The 20,675-nt window shown below is 40.6% G+C and overlaps 1 protein-coding gene across 11 annotated transcripts in view; it reads left to right on the forward strand.

The window, feature by feature from the left end:
* The window catches only part of NFIA (nuclear factor I A), a 258,402-nt gene that overhangs the window by 121,836 nt on the left and 115,891 nt on the right, over window positions 1-20,675 (forward strand). For 10 of the 11 annotated variants that reach the window (XM_054211819.1, XM_054211818.1, XM_054211817.1 and 7 more), the window contains exon 3: window positions 17,514-17,579. The exons of the other annotated variant lie outside the window; for it this stretch is intronic. In XM_054211819.1, the coding sequence (XP_054067794.1) occupies window positions 17,514-17,579 (66 nt within the window). The remainder of the gene's footprint in view (window positions 1-17,513; window positions 17,580-20,675) is intronic. 11 annotated transcript variants of the gene reach the window in all.

Consider the following 20,675-nt stretch of genomic DNA (forward strand, 5'->3'; position numbering starts at 1 on the left):
AATAAGCAGATCTAAAGGGTGTAAGGTTCCCAGATCCTTTGTAATATCCACACACAGCTCATTTTATATCTTCTACCAATACATTTTGAATCACTTTTCTGATTTTATTGAAGAAAATGTCTGGAATTTTGATAGGAAGGACTTGAAAAAGATAGTTGAATCTGGATAAAATATTCATAGATATAAGAACTTCTAGTACCAGGAAAAGGCTGCTGGGTGCCTTCATGACTGTTCTTCTAATTTCCTAATTTCTGTTTTCCCTGTTTTCTGTGCTGGGTGTTTAAATAAACTCTTCTGGTTCTGTCTTTCACACATCATTGCTTTTTGCTTCAAAGGCTCCTTTTAATAACTTATTCTTTGGTTTAATTTTCTTTTGAACATGAATTGGGCTTCACCAAACACTCTGTATACAGCTCACACCCACAAATACTGAGAGCGGGGTTGATTCAGTCTACATGTAATTGTGTATGGAGCTTACTCGTTACTGCGTTGGCTGACGGAGTTAAGTTTTCAAAATAGTTTCCATCGTAGCTCCTTCTTTTACCAATCCCATGGTTGGGGCTGCAACTTTCCCTCCCTCGTCTTTGTGAAAACAGACCACACTCCAGGTTTGCACGGAATCTCTTCCACCATATGTTTTTAGTAATTGTATAGTAGGGAAAAAATCGCTTTTCCCTTGTCAGACATTTCTAGCAACACTTTTTTTGTGAAGGGCTTCATCAGAAGTGGTTGAAATTTGAGACTATTCATAGAAATAGTCTTCAGAGAAGGTTAAGTTTGAGAAAGAAAATAGAAAATATGGTTAAGCTGTGACTGAAAAATCACTTTGGAGAGTGTTCGTAGGAGCCTTGCCTTGTACCGGGAACACTCTTTGTGTTTGTGGCACTGAGCAGCAGTGCGAGGGCCCAGCCGGACGGGGCGGACGCCGTGTGCTGGCTGCTGTCAGGACAGCTTTCCAGAGGGTGTCATTTATTAGCCACCGTGGTACAAACTTTGCTTTGCACTGCGTTATTTTTCTGCTGTTGCACCTACGCCCTTCAGTGGGGCAATGGCTGTGTCTGTTGTCTGCTGCACATAGATGAATCATATGGCACCTTGTGTGGCTCTCTAAGTATATTTCCTTACTTTTAAATTGCTTTTTAGTTTTAATTTTTTATACCTTGTATACGAGTAAATGTATCTCTTTTTCTGCTGTTCCTCGTTTGTTGCACTGGACAAGCTACTATTGGTGGCAACTTCACGGTAGGGAAGAAAGGAGAAAAATACCCCATAAAAAAAATGTGATAAGACGCTCAGTTGACAGAGGCAAACAGGGCATACAGAGGAGGCAGGGGGAAATCAAATGCTTATTTACCTTTTGGGACGACTTGCTCAGATTGTAGATAATCCCGTTACAGTGGGAACAATCCTCTTGGATGGTGAGGTCGGTGCAGCGCATACGGCCTTGGGACCAGGTTACTGAGGTACCTGGGTGGGAAGGGGAATTAGTAATAGTCTTAATATCATTAGTAATTTCTGTGTTCCAAAGGGTTTACGGGTTATGGGAAGAAGTGACTAAACAAAAGGTAGTGCTGGTTCTTTGCAGTCTTCCCATGGTCTATAACGGGACCAGCATGAGGCCCTATAAATAGCTTTGAACATTTTCATCTGTAACATTTGGTGTAAATTGTAACTTTCAGAAACTTATCTTTTATGTGGTGCAGTTTGCTTTTATGTCCCTACTGCCTAATCTTATCTTCCCATGTGCTGAAATATAAAAATTCATTGCAATTATCTTTCCTGTAGTAAGGTATCAAGGAGTTGGTACATTGTAAGGGACTGGGTTGAAGTACAATCAACGCGCTTTTTTTGGATCTAAAAATATCAGTGCTTCAAAGGTCAGCTAAATGATAAATCCTGTTCTAAGTGTATATATAATACATATGAATGCACACTATAAATTTGTTTTATAGATTTTCATTGAAGTGCTTCGCAGCCTGATGATAATTTCAAAACGTTTCGAGTTTATCTGAGGTCACTGATAGAGTGAGCGAGGAGGGAGAGAGGCGACGGGAAAGGCGGCAGGAGGAGGTTGTGTCCCTTTCGGCCGAAGGGGAAAGAGCGGCTTGCCAGCATTTGCCTATTGAATGTGGTGAAAACCCATCGGGGTTTTCTCTCTAAGAAGTCAGCTGGGCAACAGCAGCCTTCTCCTATGGCCAAAGTCACTCCTGTTGATTTAAATAGAAATAGGCCCTCGTATCGCGCGATTGACTTCTCCTTTGTTTCTCTGAGAGCGCGCAGGGGGAATGCGTGCGGAGCGCAGCTGCTGGAGGTTGTGCTGCCACCAGGAAGCTGGAATCCTTTCCTGTGTGGACAGTGTGATCCATAACCGTCGGCCCACAAGTTAACAGCATTTCTAGCAGAGAGAATGTAGAAATTCTTCTAGAAGTACTCCCGGAGCACATGTCCCCTCTTATGCTCTTTTCCTTTCCATGGGAAAAGATGGATTCAACCAAGGCATTGTAAATAATATAATTGACTAGAGGCATTTTTAGATGCAGGAATGCTAAAATGGATTTTCGCTAACATATAAGGAGAGGAGTCTTTTATTTGTCTCCGGATGGTATAATTTATTTAAGTTTGGTGGTCTTGATATGTCTTTATTAGGGCTAAAAGTAACAGTTAAAAAAGAGGTAGTGGTCAAGGAAACTGAAGCACTCTCAACTCTTTCTCAAAATAATAAGTATTTTTAAGTAGACCCAATGTTTCTTGTACCGGACTAAATAAAGCATTCCAGAATAAAACAAACATGTCCTCCCGTTTAGGCTTTCATTGCACAAGTCCTGTTGAAATCCATACTAAGAGGGCTTGAGAATGTCCCTCCCATAGACGATCCCAGTGTCCGGCATTGCGTCCAGCCCCCTTCGCGCTCGGGGACAAACACAGCTGGGTGCTCAGGTTCGCGCTCGCGGGAGCTTCGGAAAGAGCTGCCGGTGGTGGGAGCTCATCAAATGAAAACGTCTCACGTGCGTCGTCTGCGTGACTGTGAGAAGCGAGTCTAGTTTTAACTACGCTTTCTGAAGTGTTACAGGCAATACAGTTGCTCTTTTCACTGGATAGTGCTTACTTTTCTTCGGGATCACAAATATTTGAATACAATTATTCAGTCAGCTGGACATCTTTTTCCTCCCATTTCTGCCCGAACAGTAGTAGAATTTAGTGTTGATTTAAAAGACTGTCTGCCTTAAAGCAGATTGCAGAGTTTGCACACTGTGAATTGTAATTAAAGTGTAAGGGGTGCTTATTATGTCAACAACTGGCATGAGAACCCCCGAGCAGCAGGTGACCCCAAACATGTGACGTTTGTGACAGCTAGGATCCTTCTTTCACTGGTTTAGCAATCTGAAAGACCAAATTGAAAGAAGCCCAGAGGCTGTATATTTCATTAAGTCCCAAGGGAAGTGTGGGATACAGCTTCCTTCTGCTTTGCTGGGACGTAGCCAAAAACTTTCTAGAGGCTCTGTTTTTGACAGAGGCTTGCTGAAGGGGGGAAAAAAACCTTCCACCAATCACCCATAGGACCATAAATTTGACATTTCCCACAGTTTCTTTGAGGCACTGATGTTGCTGTGTCAGCAGTATGTCCCAAATCTTGTGTTGTATTGTTTGAAAAGGAATAGTCAAACTTTCAGGGGAGCTGAAATGTTTTTCTTCATCATCCAACAGTTCCTCTGCTGCAAAACCACAAAGGATTAGAAAACACACCTCTCAAAAACGGGGGCTGCTTTTATCAAAAGTAGGTACCGCGCACATTCACAGAGTGTACGTCGTTTTCTGAGGCGGCACAACATAGGCGATAACATTTCATCCATGTTACAAAGCAGACGTGAGGATATCATTTATAGACACATATGACCTGATTGCAGGAATGATAAGAAAAGGAGCCTTATGAAAATACTGCGCTAAATTTATCGCCGGTGTAATTCCAGTTGGCTTATGTCAAGAATAAGCTTGGTCCAAAGGCTGAATTATGCTTTGTAACACAGCTTGTAATTTAGTTTTAAATAATCATAAGTTTAGTGTTAAATTCTTCGGCCTCAGACCCTGCCCCGTACCCCACCAATCTTTTCATGGGTAACGGCAAACCCCTGCTCTTCCCGAGCCGGGGGTGTCCGCCCCCCGCAGTGATGCCCTCGGAGGGAGAGCACTTCTGTCTGCCGGCGTTTCCCTTCCTCACTGGGCTGCGCGTGTTTCAGCGGGGAGACTTCCCATCTTTGTTAAGAAAGTTTGACTTAATTTTTTCCAAAAGGTTTTTAAAAATAGCAAATGCACTCTCCTTCTCTTCGTATATAATTTGTTACCCTCACACGTGTCTCTCTCTGTCCATCTATCCTACACTACGACAACATTTCCTACCAGCTGGTTTATGTGCCTGCTGATTCCAAACACTTCACTTACTTTGGTGGCACCTTAATCCCATGACGGTAGAGGGGTTTTTTTTGTTCTCCTTAAGTCAGTTTGCTTTTATATGTCTTTAATTAGCCTAGAAAAGAGGGAGGGTTTAGGATTCTTGACTCCTGAACATGATCGTTGTCGGTTCTGCCACTGATCTAGTAAGTGTTTCTAATCAAGTTACTTAACCTATAGAGTCATGCTCCTCCTAGATAGATACTACAGCAGCTAGCATTTTATGAAGAAAATAGATCAAGTTAGATAAAGGTAAAATTGGTTTAATAGTACTTCTATTTCAAAAGAGTATTTTGAGAATTAATGTTGATGAAGTTCTTTGATCTCGGATGAAAGATGCTTTAGAAATGTAAAATATCTTTGCTATTTGTCATATCTGTGGCTGTGAAATTTTTCTCAGAAATTACATTTTTGAAAAAACTTGTAGAAGGTTTCAGTGTAGCCCTGACTGTATTTTTTCAGTCGAGTTTCAGAAAAAGTGACTGGGTTGTTTGTGATTACACATAGCACAATATGTTAGTATAGATGCAAGTAATCTGGAGCTGCTAGTGCAACTTCCCATGTCATTCCTTATTTTGACTTCGTATTTTAACGCTATTAAAAAAGTAATAAAATTACTAAAATGCTGAGATTTGAAAGTAGTTTCTAAGCCTTTCCTGCCTACTTTGTCTGACACAAAACTGTGTTGTGATCATTCTTGCAGGATTGCATTTTTATTTCTAACCCTACATGCAGAATGCAGTCAGACTCTGCAGCCGAGGCAGAATTAGTTCCTAAAAAGTTCTTCGACAGAACCTTTGACGTCTCTCAGCTCCGGCCCAGGGCAGTATTAGGCTCAATGTCTTTGCATTTTATTTCAGTGCAGTATGATAAAGAACTGCAAACAGCCTCTGCCGTGCCAGCAAATAAATGGGTGAAAATACTGTTAAAAAATGGCAGAGGAAATAGTCATAAATCAATGACGTGGTTACACTTGGCCTATTTTTAATTTTTGGACAACTCTTTTATTTCTTTTGAAAAGGCAGCTTCTAAGTGAACCATTTTCCAAATCTAACGCTGTACCTTTAACTTTTTGGAAGGTCTGTTTCTGAAAAAAAAAAAAAAAAAAAAACCAAACAAAACCCAACATTAGTAATATATTTATCCAGGGAATTTTAGCTTTTTTTGTCCAGCTGAAGTTTTCAGGCTCTGTAAACGTACTGCTTGCTAAAAGGCACACTCTACAATGCATTAAGTACAACAGAATATTCCTTTGCAGGATTCCCTTTGTTGCAGACATTATTTATGACATTTTAGTCAATATTTGCATGGCAGACTGTCCAAAATTATTTTGTTTTAGGCACATCACTGATAACTGGACCCATACTCTTTATCATTCTTTTACATTCATTAGTCACTCTGTAATGTTTTTAACATTTTAAAACACTCATGCAATTCAAAGGAAAATAGATTTCAGCCAAAACGCCTTCAAAATTATCTTTTTTCCTTTGAGTTATTCAGCGATTTTTAACACTTCGTATGTTTGATGTTTTTTTCTTTAGTCTCAGCAAGGCAAAGTTTTTGCAGGCTTTGGCTACGCTAAAGATAGGATTTTGATAGAAAAAATGTGAGGTAAACTGAACTTCATGTGCAAATGTTATCAGACGTGGTGTAAGGTGTAGCCAGCCAAAAAAACTGGCTATTTGCCTTCTGTGTAAAAGGTAATTTAAAAAAAAATTTACAACAAAACTAATTAGCAGATATTCTAATGCAAGAAAATGTTGCTGTTAGTAAAGTTTCTTCAATATGCCAGAAAGCAGATGGTGGCAATGGAATAGCGTTTTCTTTTGCCAGCTTTTCTATATGCTTTCTAAACCTGCAAGAGCTTTTGCTATTCAGTATTCAAATTTCTGACACTCTATGATCTTTTTCATCTTAAAACAGAAATAGAAACTGAAACTTAAAAATGTAATCAAGTCAAGCTGTCTGTTCATCAGATCATAACCATGTCTTAAAAAGTTTGATTAAAATTTTGTCTACACACTGTAGTTACGGGTTTTGAGAGCTCTGGACTTTTCTGGTTTTAATTTTCTTCTTTAGAATTTAGTTTTGCAGCACTGGGACCAAGTGAAAATGGATTTTAGGTTGTACTTTCAGAGTCAACACATTAAGCTTAATCTTTTTCAATGTGTTTGTGTGTGTGAGGGAATCTTACCTTTTTTATATATATATATACATATGCGCCCAACTCTTTTAGATATTTGTAATGATCCACTGTCCTTTGAGAGGTAGATACAGTTCCATTTCTCCCTCATTTATGGCCATCGTACCTCAGATCTTGCTGTAACTCAATGTGGTAGCTCTGTACCGAGCCTGCAGGATGTTACTTCTCTCTGAGTTTTAACTTTATCCTCCACTTGCGTGGCTTACAAACACAGCAGAAACACAGAACAAGTAGGCTGCCTACCAAAAGGCTGCTTTTTTTTCTGCCCGAGTCTATGTTGTTGATGCCAACATGATACTGATGCAACAAAACACGTCCTGATTTTTATGGTAATTCTCTGTTCTTCTTCGCAGTCTACAATATTGTGAGAGTAGAAACATATCCACGGAGCGGCAATCAGTGGCAATTCTTTGTGTGCAAAATCCTCTGACTTTTCAGTTCGAGAAAGGCTTTTGGCTGATGGCAATATTTCTACAATTATTTTCAAAAAAAAAAGGCAAGAGAGAGGCAGGTAGGGAGGGAGGAAAGGGAACCATCGAGCAGCCTTTTCTGCTGTATGATTTTATATATCTATGTATTTTTGCCAGCAGTTTAATTTTGCGGAAGGCTTAAGAAAACCTGAAATGGAAATTTTTCACATGCCACGTTGAACTCCTCGGAGTGCCCAGAACAAGGAAAAGACAACTGCCAGAAAAAAAAAAAATTAAAAAAATTGGCCACTACAAAAAATACATACTTAACAGGGGCTGAAATCGGAGGCCAAGAGGAAAGGTGTCAGGCACATCAAAACGAGAGAGAGTTGTGAAAACGGGGCTGTTAGTGTAGATCCATAGAACAGTGCCTAAACTTTCTTCAGATTGCCCCATCTATAACTTGATATTAATCTGTTACTGACAAAAACTCCATGGAATATTAGTTCACCTTTTGTTTATTCCTTGAATAATCGCACATCTTTTTATTATCAATATCGGTTTTCCCTGTGTGAAATAGAATAATCCTTAATAGGGAAAACGGGCCCATGCTAAGAGTTCTTTTTAAGTATTCTTTATTTTGTTTGATATATAGATTCCTACTTGAATTTTCGGTTAGTCATAGGAAAATTTTACACCTGTCCTATAGGGGAAGGAGAAGCGGGAGAGGTTGAAAAAGGAGGCGGCGGTCAGGGATTTTGGCCAGTTTGTTGATTTGGTGAGGGTTTTTCTTTGTTTTTGCTGGCTGATGGAGTCGTGAACAGCTCTGGCTGGAGAGAGAACTTAGCAAGAGGCACAGACTGAAATATATGAACACTTTGATGGTCTCCAGAAGCAGCTTGGTTATTCATGTGATGTTAAAAAGGCGAGCTTTGGAAAGCAGTTGAAGAAGGCTGTGCTTGTTGTCAAGGAGTGGGTTTTATTTGGCTTTTTGATGGAGAGCAGGTTTGAAAAATCCTCTATTCCTGTCTGGTAGGGAAAATCTAGAGAGCCTCCTTGGTCGTGACCTTGTAGCACCGTGCGTCTTGGCCAGAGGAGAGGTACCAGACCGCCAGCTACTGCTTGGGCAGCACGGGTAAAGAATGAGGATGGGCACTGATGAGAATAGCCTGGGAATACGCAGCTCCCTGCCTTGGGTCCCATAAGGATGAGTTTGTCACAATAAATAAATAACAAGGGGATGGCAGGGGATAGAGATTAATTGGGTGACTGTACTACCGCCAATGGAGTCTCACCATATGGTGGACATAATCCTGCTTTGCTGATGTTGGTTTACTCACCATTGTAAAATTGCATAGAGGCAGACCTGGAGACTTTGACCAAAGCTACCAGATCTGCTCATCGCACCCTTTCGTCTTCACTTGCCTTTATACATGAAGTCAGGCATTACAAAAGCAGCTCTTTAGCCACCCTAAACACTGTTGTTGTTATTGTTAAATTGAGTTCAAAAATACTCCGGAGAGGAATGGAGAAATTATTTCTTGTTTCCCAAAATGCCTAATAAGAAAAAAAAGGCGAGCGAAACAGAACCTAAGGGTGACTGGAAATATCCCTTCTAGGTGACTTTGGATCCACTCTACCAAGTAATTTTCTATATAATGTAGTTCAAGGCTTCCTAAGCGGGCACTGCCGTTGCCATTGTAATGGCTGCATTGGTGGGAATGATACTTTATTATCTAGAGCAGCGGCTTGAGAGCTCAGTCCTGTGCTTTTTACTCCTTTTAGTAACTGTGCTTCTGAAGGTAAATCACTTAACCTCTATGTGCCTCCTTCATCCCTGCGTAAAGCGGGCATAGTTATGCTCACCTTTCCCACAGAGGTATTGTAAAGCTTAGTTTAATGTTAATAAGATGTTTTAATTTCCAGGATAAAAGGATGTTCTATAAATATACATTAGAAGTAATAATAGTTTTAATGTATGCCATTATTTTATAACAGTGCTTTTCTAGTTTTAGAAATTTTTTAGCGGTTGGAAATTATTACAGAATCCGCTTTTGTTAATTAAAGATTGACATTCGGGCAAAATTTGTTGAATTGTTCTATAAATTCAGATCCGTGTGCACTGAGCATGCCCAGAGCCGTGCTCACCTGCACTTTGGGAACATCAGTACGGCCCTTCGGCTTTTAAAACAACTCTTTGATGCATGTGCTCAGAAGTTTGATGGCTTCTAAATAGAATGGTTCAAATATTTCAAAGCACTTGAGATTCGTATAGTGTGAAGCAATTTAAAATTATTGTACTGCAATTAATTTTAAATAACTGAGCACTGCATATGTCTAGAAACCCATACAGATCCAAATGGAAGCTCTCTAAAAATTGAAATGATTCAATAAATTTAAATCACTCTGAAGAAATGGATGTAAGTACTGTAAATCATTTTGTGAGGGGGATAAGCAAATTTTCTAGAAGTGAATCTGAGGGTAGAGACTCTAATTAGATTTTTTATTTTGGGGTTTATGATGATGAAATGTAGGTTAATTTATATTTCCCAGGGATATGAGGGCAGCTCTTGTTGATCCATATGGTTTCTTGTAGCTCTTACATAGGCTGCCTTTTTTTATTTCCCAAGATTACAGAAACTTAGCAATCCAACTTTGCACATATTTTTTTCCATTACAAATATCTTTCCCTCCAAATCTGTATAAAAAGACATGAGAAAAATATTGGTCCACAGCTAGAAATGCCAAGTATATTTTTAAATACAGCTAAAAAAATACTGCAGAATTAAACATTGTGCAGCCTGGAAGCTAACATTTTGTGGAGCTGGGCTGCTCAATGAATATGAATTTTTATATGCCTAAATCACTGATTCAGGTACAACCTGTATCTGTAGGTACCAAAGTGGATTACTGTCTGATAGCTGTTCGTTAGCTTAGAGCATGTTCTCTGTCCTTCCCTTACAGATGTATTAGAAAGATGCTATCTAACGTAGGAAGGCTGGTAAAAATACTGATGCGAGACCTATCGGAAAGTAATGTCATTTCCATTGGCTTCAGCTCAGCTCCAGGAAAATCCGCGTGCCGGTTCCTCCTTCTGCTGCAGCCAAGCGGGGTTGTGTGCGGCTCTCCGCGCCGTGCACTTCGCTCTAGGATTACAATTCCTCCCCAGGTATCGGAGCCAGAAATTAGAAATCAGTGCTACCGCCGACACTTGCCTGACCCTTCCGTTTCACCGTTTCCCTAACAGCCGCAGAAAAAATAGGACGGCGCGGTCCCTCTTCGTGCAAGGGCTCGGCACTTGCTCTTGGCACGCGTGCTTCCTCCGGAGACGTTGCCACCTCTTGGCAAACGGCTCGCCAGGGTCCGGCCGCCGTCCCACGCCGGTGACGAGGTGTCTCAGCTCCTCGGGGTGGGACAGAGCCCTTGGCGGCCGAAGGTGCCACACGGCCAGGCTGGTCGGTGCCGCCTGGGGAGAAAATGCATTTTTGAATTTGCTCCATGTCTGGTGGGCTCTTGCCGGGCAGCGGAGCCGCAGAAAGCGAGAGGGGCCCCGCTGCAGGGTCTTCCTTAAGGCCTTACCTTACTTTTAGACAGTTGTCATTATCTTTGTCTAAAGGTCATGGCTAAATTGAATAAAAGGAAAGCTGTGTGTTCCTGTCGATGCACAATGGCAGTATTGACTTTCCTAATCCAGTTTGCTGAGGGGTGAGAGAATTAAATTAGATATCTAAGCACAGAAATTGAGAGCCTTTGAAAACAAAGATAAGGAGACAGCCTGTATTTTCCTTTTCCTGGGAGCTCTGGGCTCAAGATTTTGCAGGTGTGTCATCTGATCCATGGCTTGCATCGATCAAAACTGTGCCAATGCATATTTAATTAGCAAGGGGACCCTGGATGCATTATGGCCATCATCCCTATATTGAATGGACTGTCAGACTTTCTGAATGCTTCCCCACCCCCCCGCTTCGTTGTTTGGGGAGCTTCTGCATTTTGTCTGAGCAGCTAAAAGTTTCTTTGTTTTTAGCTGGTGATGCATACAGCACCACTGAGGAGAATACAAACAAGTAAAGTCCTAAAGTGTTTATTTTGTCTAGGAAAAAGGGCTGAACCAATTTGAATCCTTTGGGTAACGGATTTTTGTATCTCTTGGAATTAAAAAAAACACAGTCGCATGATGTTTACTTTAAGAATATTTTATTATAACAAATAAAATCTGTGCTGTGGGATTTCTTAAGGAAGCCTTTGATGACAATTTGAATTAAGTCAAAATTAACGTTTGCTACTGCAAAGGAATAAATAGAAAATGTTTCAGAAATGAATCAGTAAGCAGGAATCAAAGGCTGTAAACTGTTTTAAAAACAAACATTTAGAAGTGAATCAAATACTTGTTTGTAATATCAAGGAACAAATATGGGAATACACAGATTCCCCACATTCTAGGCTATCACACGATAGCAGTAAATCATTTATGGGCTTGTGAGAACAAAGAAAGTTGATTTAAAATGAAACCATTTTGATACAGCTTTAGGGTCTCGCAGCCTCTCAGTGAAGTTTCGCGTCCTTATTTCCTACGGGGAGGAAAGTAACGGGGAATTTCTGCCTCCAAAAAAAATAAAAAGTTAGCCGGAGAGTTGTGGAGATCTTTGTTTGCATCTACCTTGGTACAAAGCCGCCCCAGCAGACAGAGTGTTGCCTGATAAACAGATGTAATACACAAAGTCTGCTTACAATACCGAGCAACAGACTGTGGGCACATGTTTTGGTCTCATTCAAACTCATCAGCATAGTCTAGCTAGCTGTTTTGTTGCTAGTCTACTTACGGGGTAGCTTAGGAGCGTCTTACTGGTGAAGTAACAAGGAGGGTTTTTGCCACAAAAGTTTTGTGGCAAGGGCTCATGGGAAAATCATTTGCATACATCTTGTTACAAAGGCTGACTACTTCCTGGCTTAGACAAAGTGTTGCCTGATAAACAGACTTAACACACAAATGTCTGTCTGGAATAAACAACAGCAAGCTTTGATTTACATTTCCATTATCAAAGATAATCTCTTTCCCAGTGTACAGGAATTAGGAGTCCTCTCCTTATAAAAAAAAACAAAAACAAAAAAAAAAAAAAAAACAAAAAACACAACCAACCAAAAAACCAGGCTGGCACTGCGGGGATTTTTACCGCTGCAGAACCTTGTTCGAGAGCGGCGGGGATGGGGCGTACTGTACAGGGGGGTATAAAATAAAACTGGAAATCTGGTGCGGATATGTACATGTGCGACGGTGAGGTGTATGATAATGAAGCACTTTGAACTCCCTATAAAAGTTGACTTGAAAGCGATGGCTGGAGCTAAACGGAGAGCCAGGCCTTCCTTAAAAGAAATAGTAGTAGCCACCAAAATAGCCGTAAATAATAATTGTAGCGTATATGGAGCAATGTCTGTGTGTTTATATTATAATGTATAATGAAGGGAAAGTGAGTGTAAAAAAGCCTCAGTCTTGGTGCTGGTTTCTGTTTGTAAATCCCTTAAGCTCACCACGTAAGACTGTATAGAAAGGAGCATGATTTAGATTTTTTTTTTTAACATATATAAATCTTTGGTAGAATCCATGCCCAAAATTATAGATGAAAAATTTATTGCATGAACACAACCCAGCCATATAAATTTTTTATTACAAATAGGACTCTGAAACTTGAATAAAATATGTCAGTTTATTATACAATATTTCCCCCCACACACCAAAGAAACCACCATGATATGAATGGAAAATGTAACCGGTGCATTTCTGCGGTGCTTTCTGCGAGGTGCTGGGCTGGCAGGGGAGGAGCGGGAGCCCGCTTTATTTAGCTGGAGAGCGGGCTCAGCATGGGCAGTGCCAGCGCAGCCTTGCTCATCTGGCATCGCCGGATATTTTTTTTTCTCCACGACGCAGGGATCACCTTTACTGTTTAGAGGATAAGATGCATCTGCACCTGAGTTAGCTGCTATAGCGAGGGCTCCGTTGCTGGTGGGGGCTGGCTCTACTCTATGTAGGTAAAAAATAATCTTGACACCCGGTAATTCTGTTCACGCAGACTGGCAGACATAGGTCACGGCCACCCCGGGCGGGATTCAGCACGCCCGGGAAAACACGGCACTTCGAGAAAGTGCCAGTGCCCAAGAAAGTGTCCTATTTCTCCAAAGTCAGGTAGCCATGGAGTGGTTTAGCACTGGGAAGTGCCATGACACTCGAAGCGGGCTTTTTTTGGTGGAGGAGCAGAACAACTCTTCACCGTCTGTGTCACGGTCTGCAAAAAAGAACAACATTGTCAGCCTGTTGACATTGGTCCTGTCCACGGGCCAGACTTTCCTGGGAAGGTTTTATTCTTTCCAAACAATGGGAGCGCTCTCTTCCAGCGCCGCAAGCCCTGCTTCCACGTAGCCGTCCTGCAGCCTGGCTGGGGCTGCGCTCCTGCTGCAGCCGAAAAGCAAAATTGTGTATTGAAAAGTCCAGAGCTTCCATCCTGGAGCTGAAGGTCCCCGCCTGCTTTACGGGCTGAGATCAGGCAGACCCAGGTCTCAGGAGTAACCACCGTGGTCACGCTGGGGTAGCGTGAGCTTAAAAAACAGATCCAAAGAGGAACAGAGAACAGACGTAGTAGGAAATGCTACTTCGGAAACACTAGCCTGTTTTGTTGGTTTTTTTTATCCCTTAATCATAGTTGATTCTTGGAAGTGGAGAGCAAAATACCTTCGACGTGCTTTTTGTCCCGTTTCCCCGTGATTACGGTTGATACCAGATCCCCTTGGGCTTCTCTTGTCCAGAAACCTTGACTCCAGTGAACGTATTCACACTAACTCCGGCTAGTTCAGGGTTAAAAATTCCAACCACTAACTTTTCTTTAACTAAAAAAAACTCCAAATAAAACCCATTGTGCTATTCAAGGTTAAGCTTCCTTAAATATAAAACTAGATTCCTCGGTGATTTTTTTTTTTTTTTTTTTTAAAATCAGCAATCTTAATAGTGGTTCCTCACTATAATATTTCCAACTCCATCTGAAATCATTTAAATCCTCCCCTTAATAACATGCACTTTATTGTAATATACAGATTCTTTGGCTTCCTACCAGCCTTAGCTTAAGGCACCAATGAAACTCGTTGCCGCAGGGGGCCACGGATTCAAGAGGGGCTCGCATCTACTGTATATTTTGTTTTGTGTGTTTTCCAATGGCTCTAATTATTGCAGGTGGTAGAATTTAACTGGCAGTGTTGTTGCTAAAGAAAATAGGCATAAAGTGTATACTGTTTTGCAGAGTGGCTATCAAATATATAGAAAAGAGAAAATCAAATGAATTGTTAAACTGCTCTATAGTAAGTGATTTTATTGATTTAATGCAAATGCTTATGAAAACGATCTTCCATTTATATCAATTATGTATGGGCAAAAATTAATTTATTCCTCCGGTCACCTGTTTGGCTAACTGACTCAGCAGGACAGACATTCCCCCTCCCGTTGCAGCCGAGCCCGCAAAACACTGAACGTTCAGAAAACTGGAATTTTAAAGTTTCCATGTGCAAAACAACAAAAAAGCCCTGACAGGAGTTACTGCCAACTGCTGAAAAAGCAGAGTGCGAGCGGTGGAGGCTGAGCAAGACTCTCTCTCGTCCTAGGCAAGACTGTAAAATACAACGGCTCTGATTTTGCCAATCCCTTAACCATGTGGCGGCACATTTATATGTACCGGATCATCTGCGGCATCTGAATAAAATCAGGGAAGCAAAATTCTGCATATAAACATTTTGGCTAAGTGCCTTAACTCAGTCTTCTTATCTGGGGTTTCCACAAGATGCCACCTTGCATAACAATGCTGAGCATACGCTTGCCCAGTACATGTTTTCGGTAGCCTCCCCTGATCTCTACCGCCGTACAGATTGGTTTTAATTCTACCTCGTCCTGCGTTTTATTGCCCCGTGCCTCTCCATGAAGAATAGTGCTTCAAGCCTTTGTTGTCTGTTTTAGAAATTAATATTTAATTTCAGCAGAAGGGGTGGGTTGCAGGAAAACAGAATTCGGAAAAATGTTACCGCGCTAGCCAGCGTAATAAAAGAAGAAAGTTAAGATTCAGTGTGCAAACAAATGTGCTACGGCCAGTAGAGTCTCGCTTGTGCCACTAGCTTTGGTGTTGGAAAAGCAGCACTCAATCCAAACAAAAGTACTTTGTTTCTCGAAATCCAGGAGCAGCTCGGGCTGCGTGCGCTGCCCACCGGCTGCAAGGGCTGTGCTGGCCAGCCAGGGTGCCAGCCTGGGGGCTGCCACCGAGCCCTCGTCCCGAGCCCTGCGTCCCTGGATTGTTTAAAATTTTGAAAGCAAAACACGCTTCGAGTCCCATATTTCTGCCGGGGCTTTTCCATATGTATAAATTTTTTTGTGGAATTCTGACCCTACTTTAAACATAAAGCCCAAACGCTGATTGAACCATGGCTTGCTGGAGGAAAAGAAAAACCTTAAAAAATAGGCAAAAGTCTAATGCCTGCCCTGTAAAATGAAATCCGTTGAATGTTGACTTTGAATATTAACTAAATATTTTACATTCCTACTATTTTACCTTTGTTTCTACCTTTGCGGTATCGGAAACATGAAACTTTGTGCCAAAATCTAGCGTCCGGAATATAACAGCCCTGTGCGTGTTACCCGGTAGTCTATCTGCTGTCACTGATTTGAGCTTCAGGTAAAGATAACTCAAAAGATTAATATTTAAAAGAAAATTGCAGAAGTGACAGTAATTTTTTTCACTAGCTTCATTGGAGAAATTATTAAAAATAATAAATGCAAAAGAGAGGAAATGGATTCTGGACACACTGGGAAACATACCACTTTTTAGGAGAATTTCACTTACTTTAAACAGAAGTAACAGGACTGAAGCTTTCTTTGCTAAATATTCTGAATGTTTATACTCCGAAATTTATCAAACTTTGTTTTGTGAGCACTTTTTTTCTACTTGTAGTTTTTAATTTATACGAGATTGTCCTCTAAGCTTCTGAATGATACCTAATGCATACAGTCAGCAGGTAAAAAAAAAAAAATTTGAATATTTAAAATAGGCATTTTCTTTATAGTGCTCTGCGGTAATTAAAATCTTCATTTGCTTAAAAGCAAGGAACCTTTTTAAAGCAATAAATTAGCATTGCTTGACCCAAGGTCAGTAGTAGTACTGCTTCTTCCAGCGCTATTAATACCTCAAAGAAAAAGAAGGGGTGGTGTTATCACTCTGTTGCAATAGAAGTAAGATTTTCAATTTAATCACAGTTAAGTGTCGTGACCTTTTGATCTTGCATTGACTTCTCACTGAAATGTGGTCAAATTTCAGACAGCTAATTCTAAACTCTGCAAAGTCAAGGTGAAGTCAGAAAATAGGTTTGCCACGATTGGGCGTGTTTTTGGTGCAGTAGCAAGTGGTTTCATTTCCCAAGTTTTGTTTCACGGCAAAAACTTTTTTAATGGGATCAATAAACTACAGAACAATTTCTGAGGGAGACAAAAAAAAAAAAAAAAAAAAAAAGAAAGAAGAAACCTTTTTCTATTAGTTGCAAAAACAGTAATTTGAGGGAATTTTTAAAAAAATATTTTTCCACACAGGTAAAGGGACCTTTTTTCCCGACTCATAGTGATAGAAATAATTAAGAAGGAAAATACTATTTGACTAGGACTTCTACTAAGAATAATTTTTGAACCACAGAAAGATCATCTTCACGTAAAGTAGAGTTAATAATGTGTAAAAAATGCAAAACACTCTTATTTACACATATCCTTTTATAGGTCATTTTATTGTTTTAGGCAAATAAATTGTGTTCGTTGGAGAGCGTTAGCTGGGAGTTTGTAGGACCCGTTATTTGCACAAGTTCTAAAGCGGTTTATCCAGTGTCTGGTCTCGTTCATACCACCGCAAAGCAGAGGCACTGCCATACATCTCGGTGATCTCACAGTCCTGTACCCACTGCAAAAGTATGACAAAAATCAGCTCTTCTATCAGTTTTGCAGATTTGGTTCCAGAAATGTGTAGACAACAATCCCCACGACTTTGTAGTGTTGCTTAGTTACCTTTCTATGCCTGCTTGAAAATATGTTTCGAGACTTTACTATGTGTTGGATTAAGGCTCTGGTTTGTATACAACATAGAGGCTGCATTATAAAAAACATGTAGGAGAGTAGTTTAAATATGCCTTCTCTAAAAAGAAGGATTCTCAAAGCTTAATTTATGCTAATGCACACACCAAGCACTCTGTGTAGTGCCGTAAACAAGATTCTTTTTTTTTTTTTTTCCTAGCGAAAATATTACCTCGGCACGGGACTTTTGCATTATCATGTCCTGGTGCAACACTCCTGTCCTTAGTTTGTACTCTCAGCCTTTTGAGGAAGTCTGGCGCCTCTGATCTATTTTCCACAGCAGACCCTGTAATTTTTGGCTGTATTTTATGTTTTTCAGATTCAAGTCAATCTGAAAGTCCCAGCCAGCCAAGTGAAGCTGATATTAAGGACCAGCCAGAAAATGGTAAGTTCTTACCTGCTGCTCCTGCTTTGGGATATTAAAACAGCCCATATTTATAAAGATTTTTTTTCCTATGTCTAACATAAAAAGATTATTCAGAATAATTGACATGGGATAGCTACAAATAGGTTGTGTACTCTCCTCATGGTTAAAATGCTACTGTTGCCCTAATCTAAGGTAGCACTTGTTTCTCCAGTCCTGGAGAGAGATATTTTTTTTTCCCTTTAAAAATAATTTTAATTAGGGAGATGCCATTAAAGAGCCTGCTGTATGCAACCCATATCCTTATTCCTCCGTAGCAAAGGCTGTCAGTCCCTGGGCCGTGAGTCATGACCCCCTAGGGGTGCGTGTGCTTCATCGCTTTCATTTTTATCTATGTGCTTTTAACTTCATTTTGTTTATTGATGCTCTCACATGACACACTGAAGTACCTAACTTTCGGTATGTGGCCAGCCATCATTTTAGAGTGCAGGATCTCAGATAGTCCCCCGAAACAAAATGGTTGCTTTGAAAGATGTTTTCTGCAGACCCGTTCTCTACTGCAAAAATCTGCTAAAGAAAAGTGGGCAGCGATGCTCCCAAACGTCGCAGTTTCAGGGCAGGGCCACACACCTATAAACACACCAGCTGCTCAGGCGAGTACCCGCTGCGGGGCTGATACAGGTGCTACCGGCGTTGTCTGTAATTTTTTATTGGCGTGCTTTAAAGGTTGTAGATACTACGGGTAAGCAGGGCAGGGAGGCCCAACTAGAGCTTGTTGCTCCTTCTTCTCTGTATGTATCTCTTTGCAATACCATCGCGGCAGGTGGCAGCGGCTTGAGCTTATTTGGAAGTAGCAGCAGGACCGTGAATTTGGGGAACGCTAATATTCTTTGAACTGGGACAGTTTTAAAGTAGAAGCAAGAGCTTCTACTGAATCAATGGCTTGCATTGTAAAGCAGCCTGGAAAAAAAAAAAAAAAGATTCAATAATAGGGAATTTCTGTAGGGACTGGTATGTGAAAGGATAAGTATGTGTGTAAGGGAACAGCTTCTCTTCCTTTTTATGTTTAAGTAAGGTAGACCTCAACAATTTTTGTTGGCCCATCGGCAACTGAGTTTTGTTTTACTACTTATATTTAGGACTCAGAAATAATGCCTCCCAAAGTGAAAGTGATTATCAATAATAGTTTTTCTTGACTTTTTTTATCCGTAACCAGATTTTTTTTTAAAAGACCTAAATGTAGATGGGGGATCCGCTGTACTGGGGTCTACTGTGCATACACGGAAAAGAATTTGTGCGAAGGGTTTGTGTCGTTACAACCTGCCACCGTTTTTGGTGCATTTAAATCCATCTCATGTAGAAATATTGTATTTATAATAATATAACCGTGATTGCCCTTTCACAGAGTAGCTACCTGGTTTTGCCTCAAATCTTTGCAGTGCATCCCTACAGCTGTCCGTGTGTTCAGTGTGTGTTTTGGGGACGTTATTAGCAACCGAATAAACTGCAAGTGGGAGTGAGGTTGAAGGGCTGCATTCACATCCAGACTGCCTTTGGATCGGGGTTTCAACGGCAGATAGAATTAAGGGAAGGAGAAGACGTTTAGGTACATAAAAAACTTAAAAATACAAGCCTGTATCACAGGACATAGAACGTAGGGCTCATTGGGCTCGTAAGATTTTGGCTTTTGGGGTTCCTGTATTTTCCTCCCACTGCAATATGAAAGGTTTCATATTTTGATAGATTTTGTGCTGCTCATCTCTAAACATACCATCTTAAAGCATTTCTGTTGTTTCTGAAAGACAGTGTCTAATTTCCCTTATCAATCCTGTTCACAGAAATTCTAATTTGTAGCCAAAGGATTGCGAGGTTAAGAGAAGAACTGACTAAACTGTGATTTTTGTTCTGCCAATTCTGCTATTTTTTTTGTAGGGAATATGTTGCCTATGTTTATTAAATCATATTTTAATTTAGAATGTATTAGGCACCAAGCATGTTATTATTTCATGTTTAGATAATATTCTTTCACAGCTATTAAACCACAGTTCTTCTTACCCTGCAGTTTCTTAGTCTTAAGGAAGCCCGTTACTCAACAACCACCCTGAAAAGCAGCAATGTCAGTGTTTAATAATGTAAAATCTCTAAGAGCCTAGTGAAATGAAATATCTCTGATTTGGAGCCTGAGTCTTCCTTGTAAAACAAGCTTTTAGTGAATTCTTGGAACTTTACTGGTGACCTGCAAAAGGTACTTTTTTTTTTAACAAACACGAGAAGGCTTTTTCTTTTTCTCACTTTTACTAAAGGGTATTTTTCCCCACCACAGCAGAAGCCTCCAAACTGATTAACGCACCTTTTGCGGTGCCTGTGTGGGAGATTTTCTTCACAACCGCATCTGAGGCAGTCTGTTGGCCCTGGAGGGGTTGCTCCCCCCGGGCAGAAGCTGAGCTCATTCTCAGCGCACGCAGCCCCCCGCTCGCAGCGTACCCCGTGCGTAGATCAACACCGATCTGCAGCTCTTATCTACTGAACGTGAGGATGAAAGCAAAACTGCAGGCTTTAGAAAATGAAAAACTGCACGCACAGAAACGGACACAATAAATCATATTAACTGCGTTGTTCTACACTTGCTGTAGACCCACTTCCACAGGGCCTGATCCAAATCCCTCCGGAGTCAATGGGAGGCTCGTAATTGATTTTACTGAGAGTGGGAATGAGCCCACACAGAGAGGAAATTTTTTTTTTTTTTAAATCAAAGAAAAATAGTATTGCGAATAATCTTATTCCCAGTGACGCTAACAGCAGAGTGACCAGATTGAGGGCAGATTTGGAATCGTTTTGCATGTGTTTCTGGAAGGCACAAAGAAGTGTATCGATTAAGTACTACCTTTTATATGCATGCATTCCTTCATTTTAAAAAAATAAATCTTTAAAGGCCTTGTGAGGGTTATACAGCCTCTCTACTTGCCTGTTAATATCCTTTCTGTTCCACTCCATAAATTCTAGAGCTATTTATTATACACGTATATTTTGCATACCTTGAGTAATGTAGGTTCAAAAGGGTCAACTATACAGCCCTGAAAAAGAAGGCCTCCTACTACAGATTTTAATTTATCATTC

The sequence above is a fragment of the Rissa tridactyla genome, chromosome 8 (assembly GCF_028500815.1).
Source record: "Rissa tridactyla isolate bRisTri1 chromosome 8, bRisTri1.patW.cur.20221130, whole genome shotgun sequence".
Taxonomy (NCBI): Eukaryota; Metazoa; Chordata; class Aves; order Charadriiformes; family Laridae; genus Rissa; species Rissa tridactyla.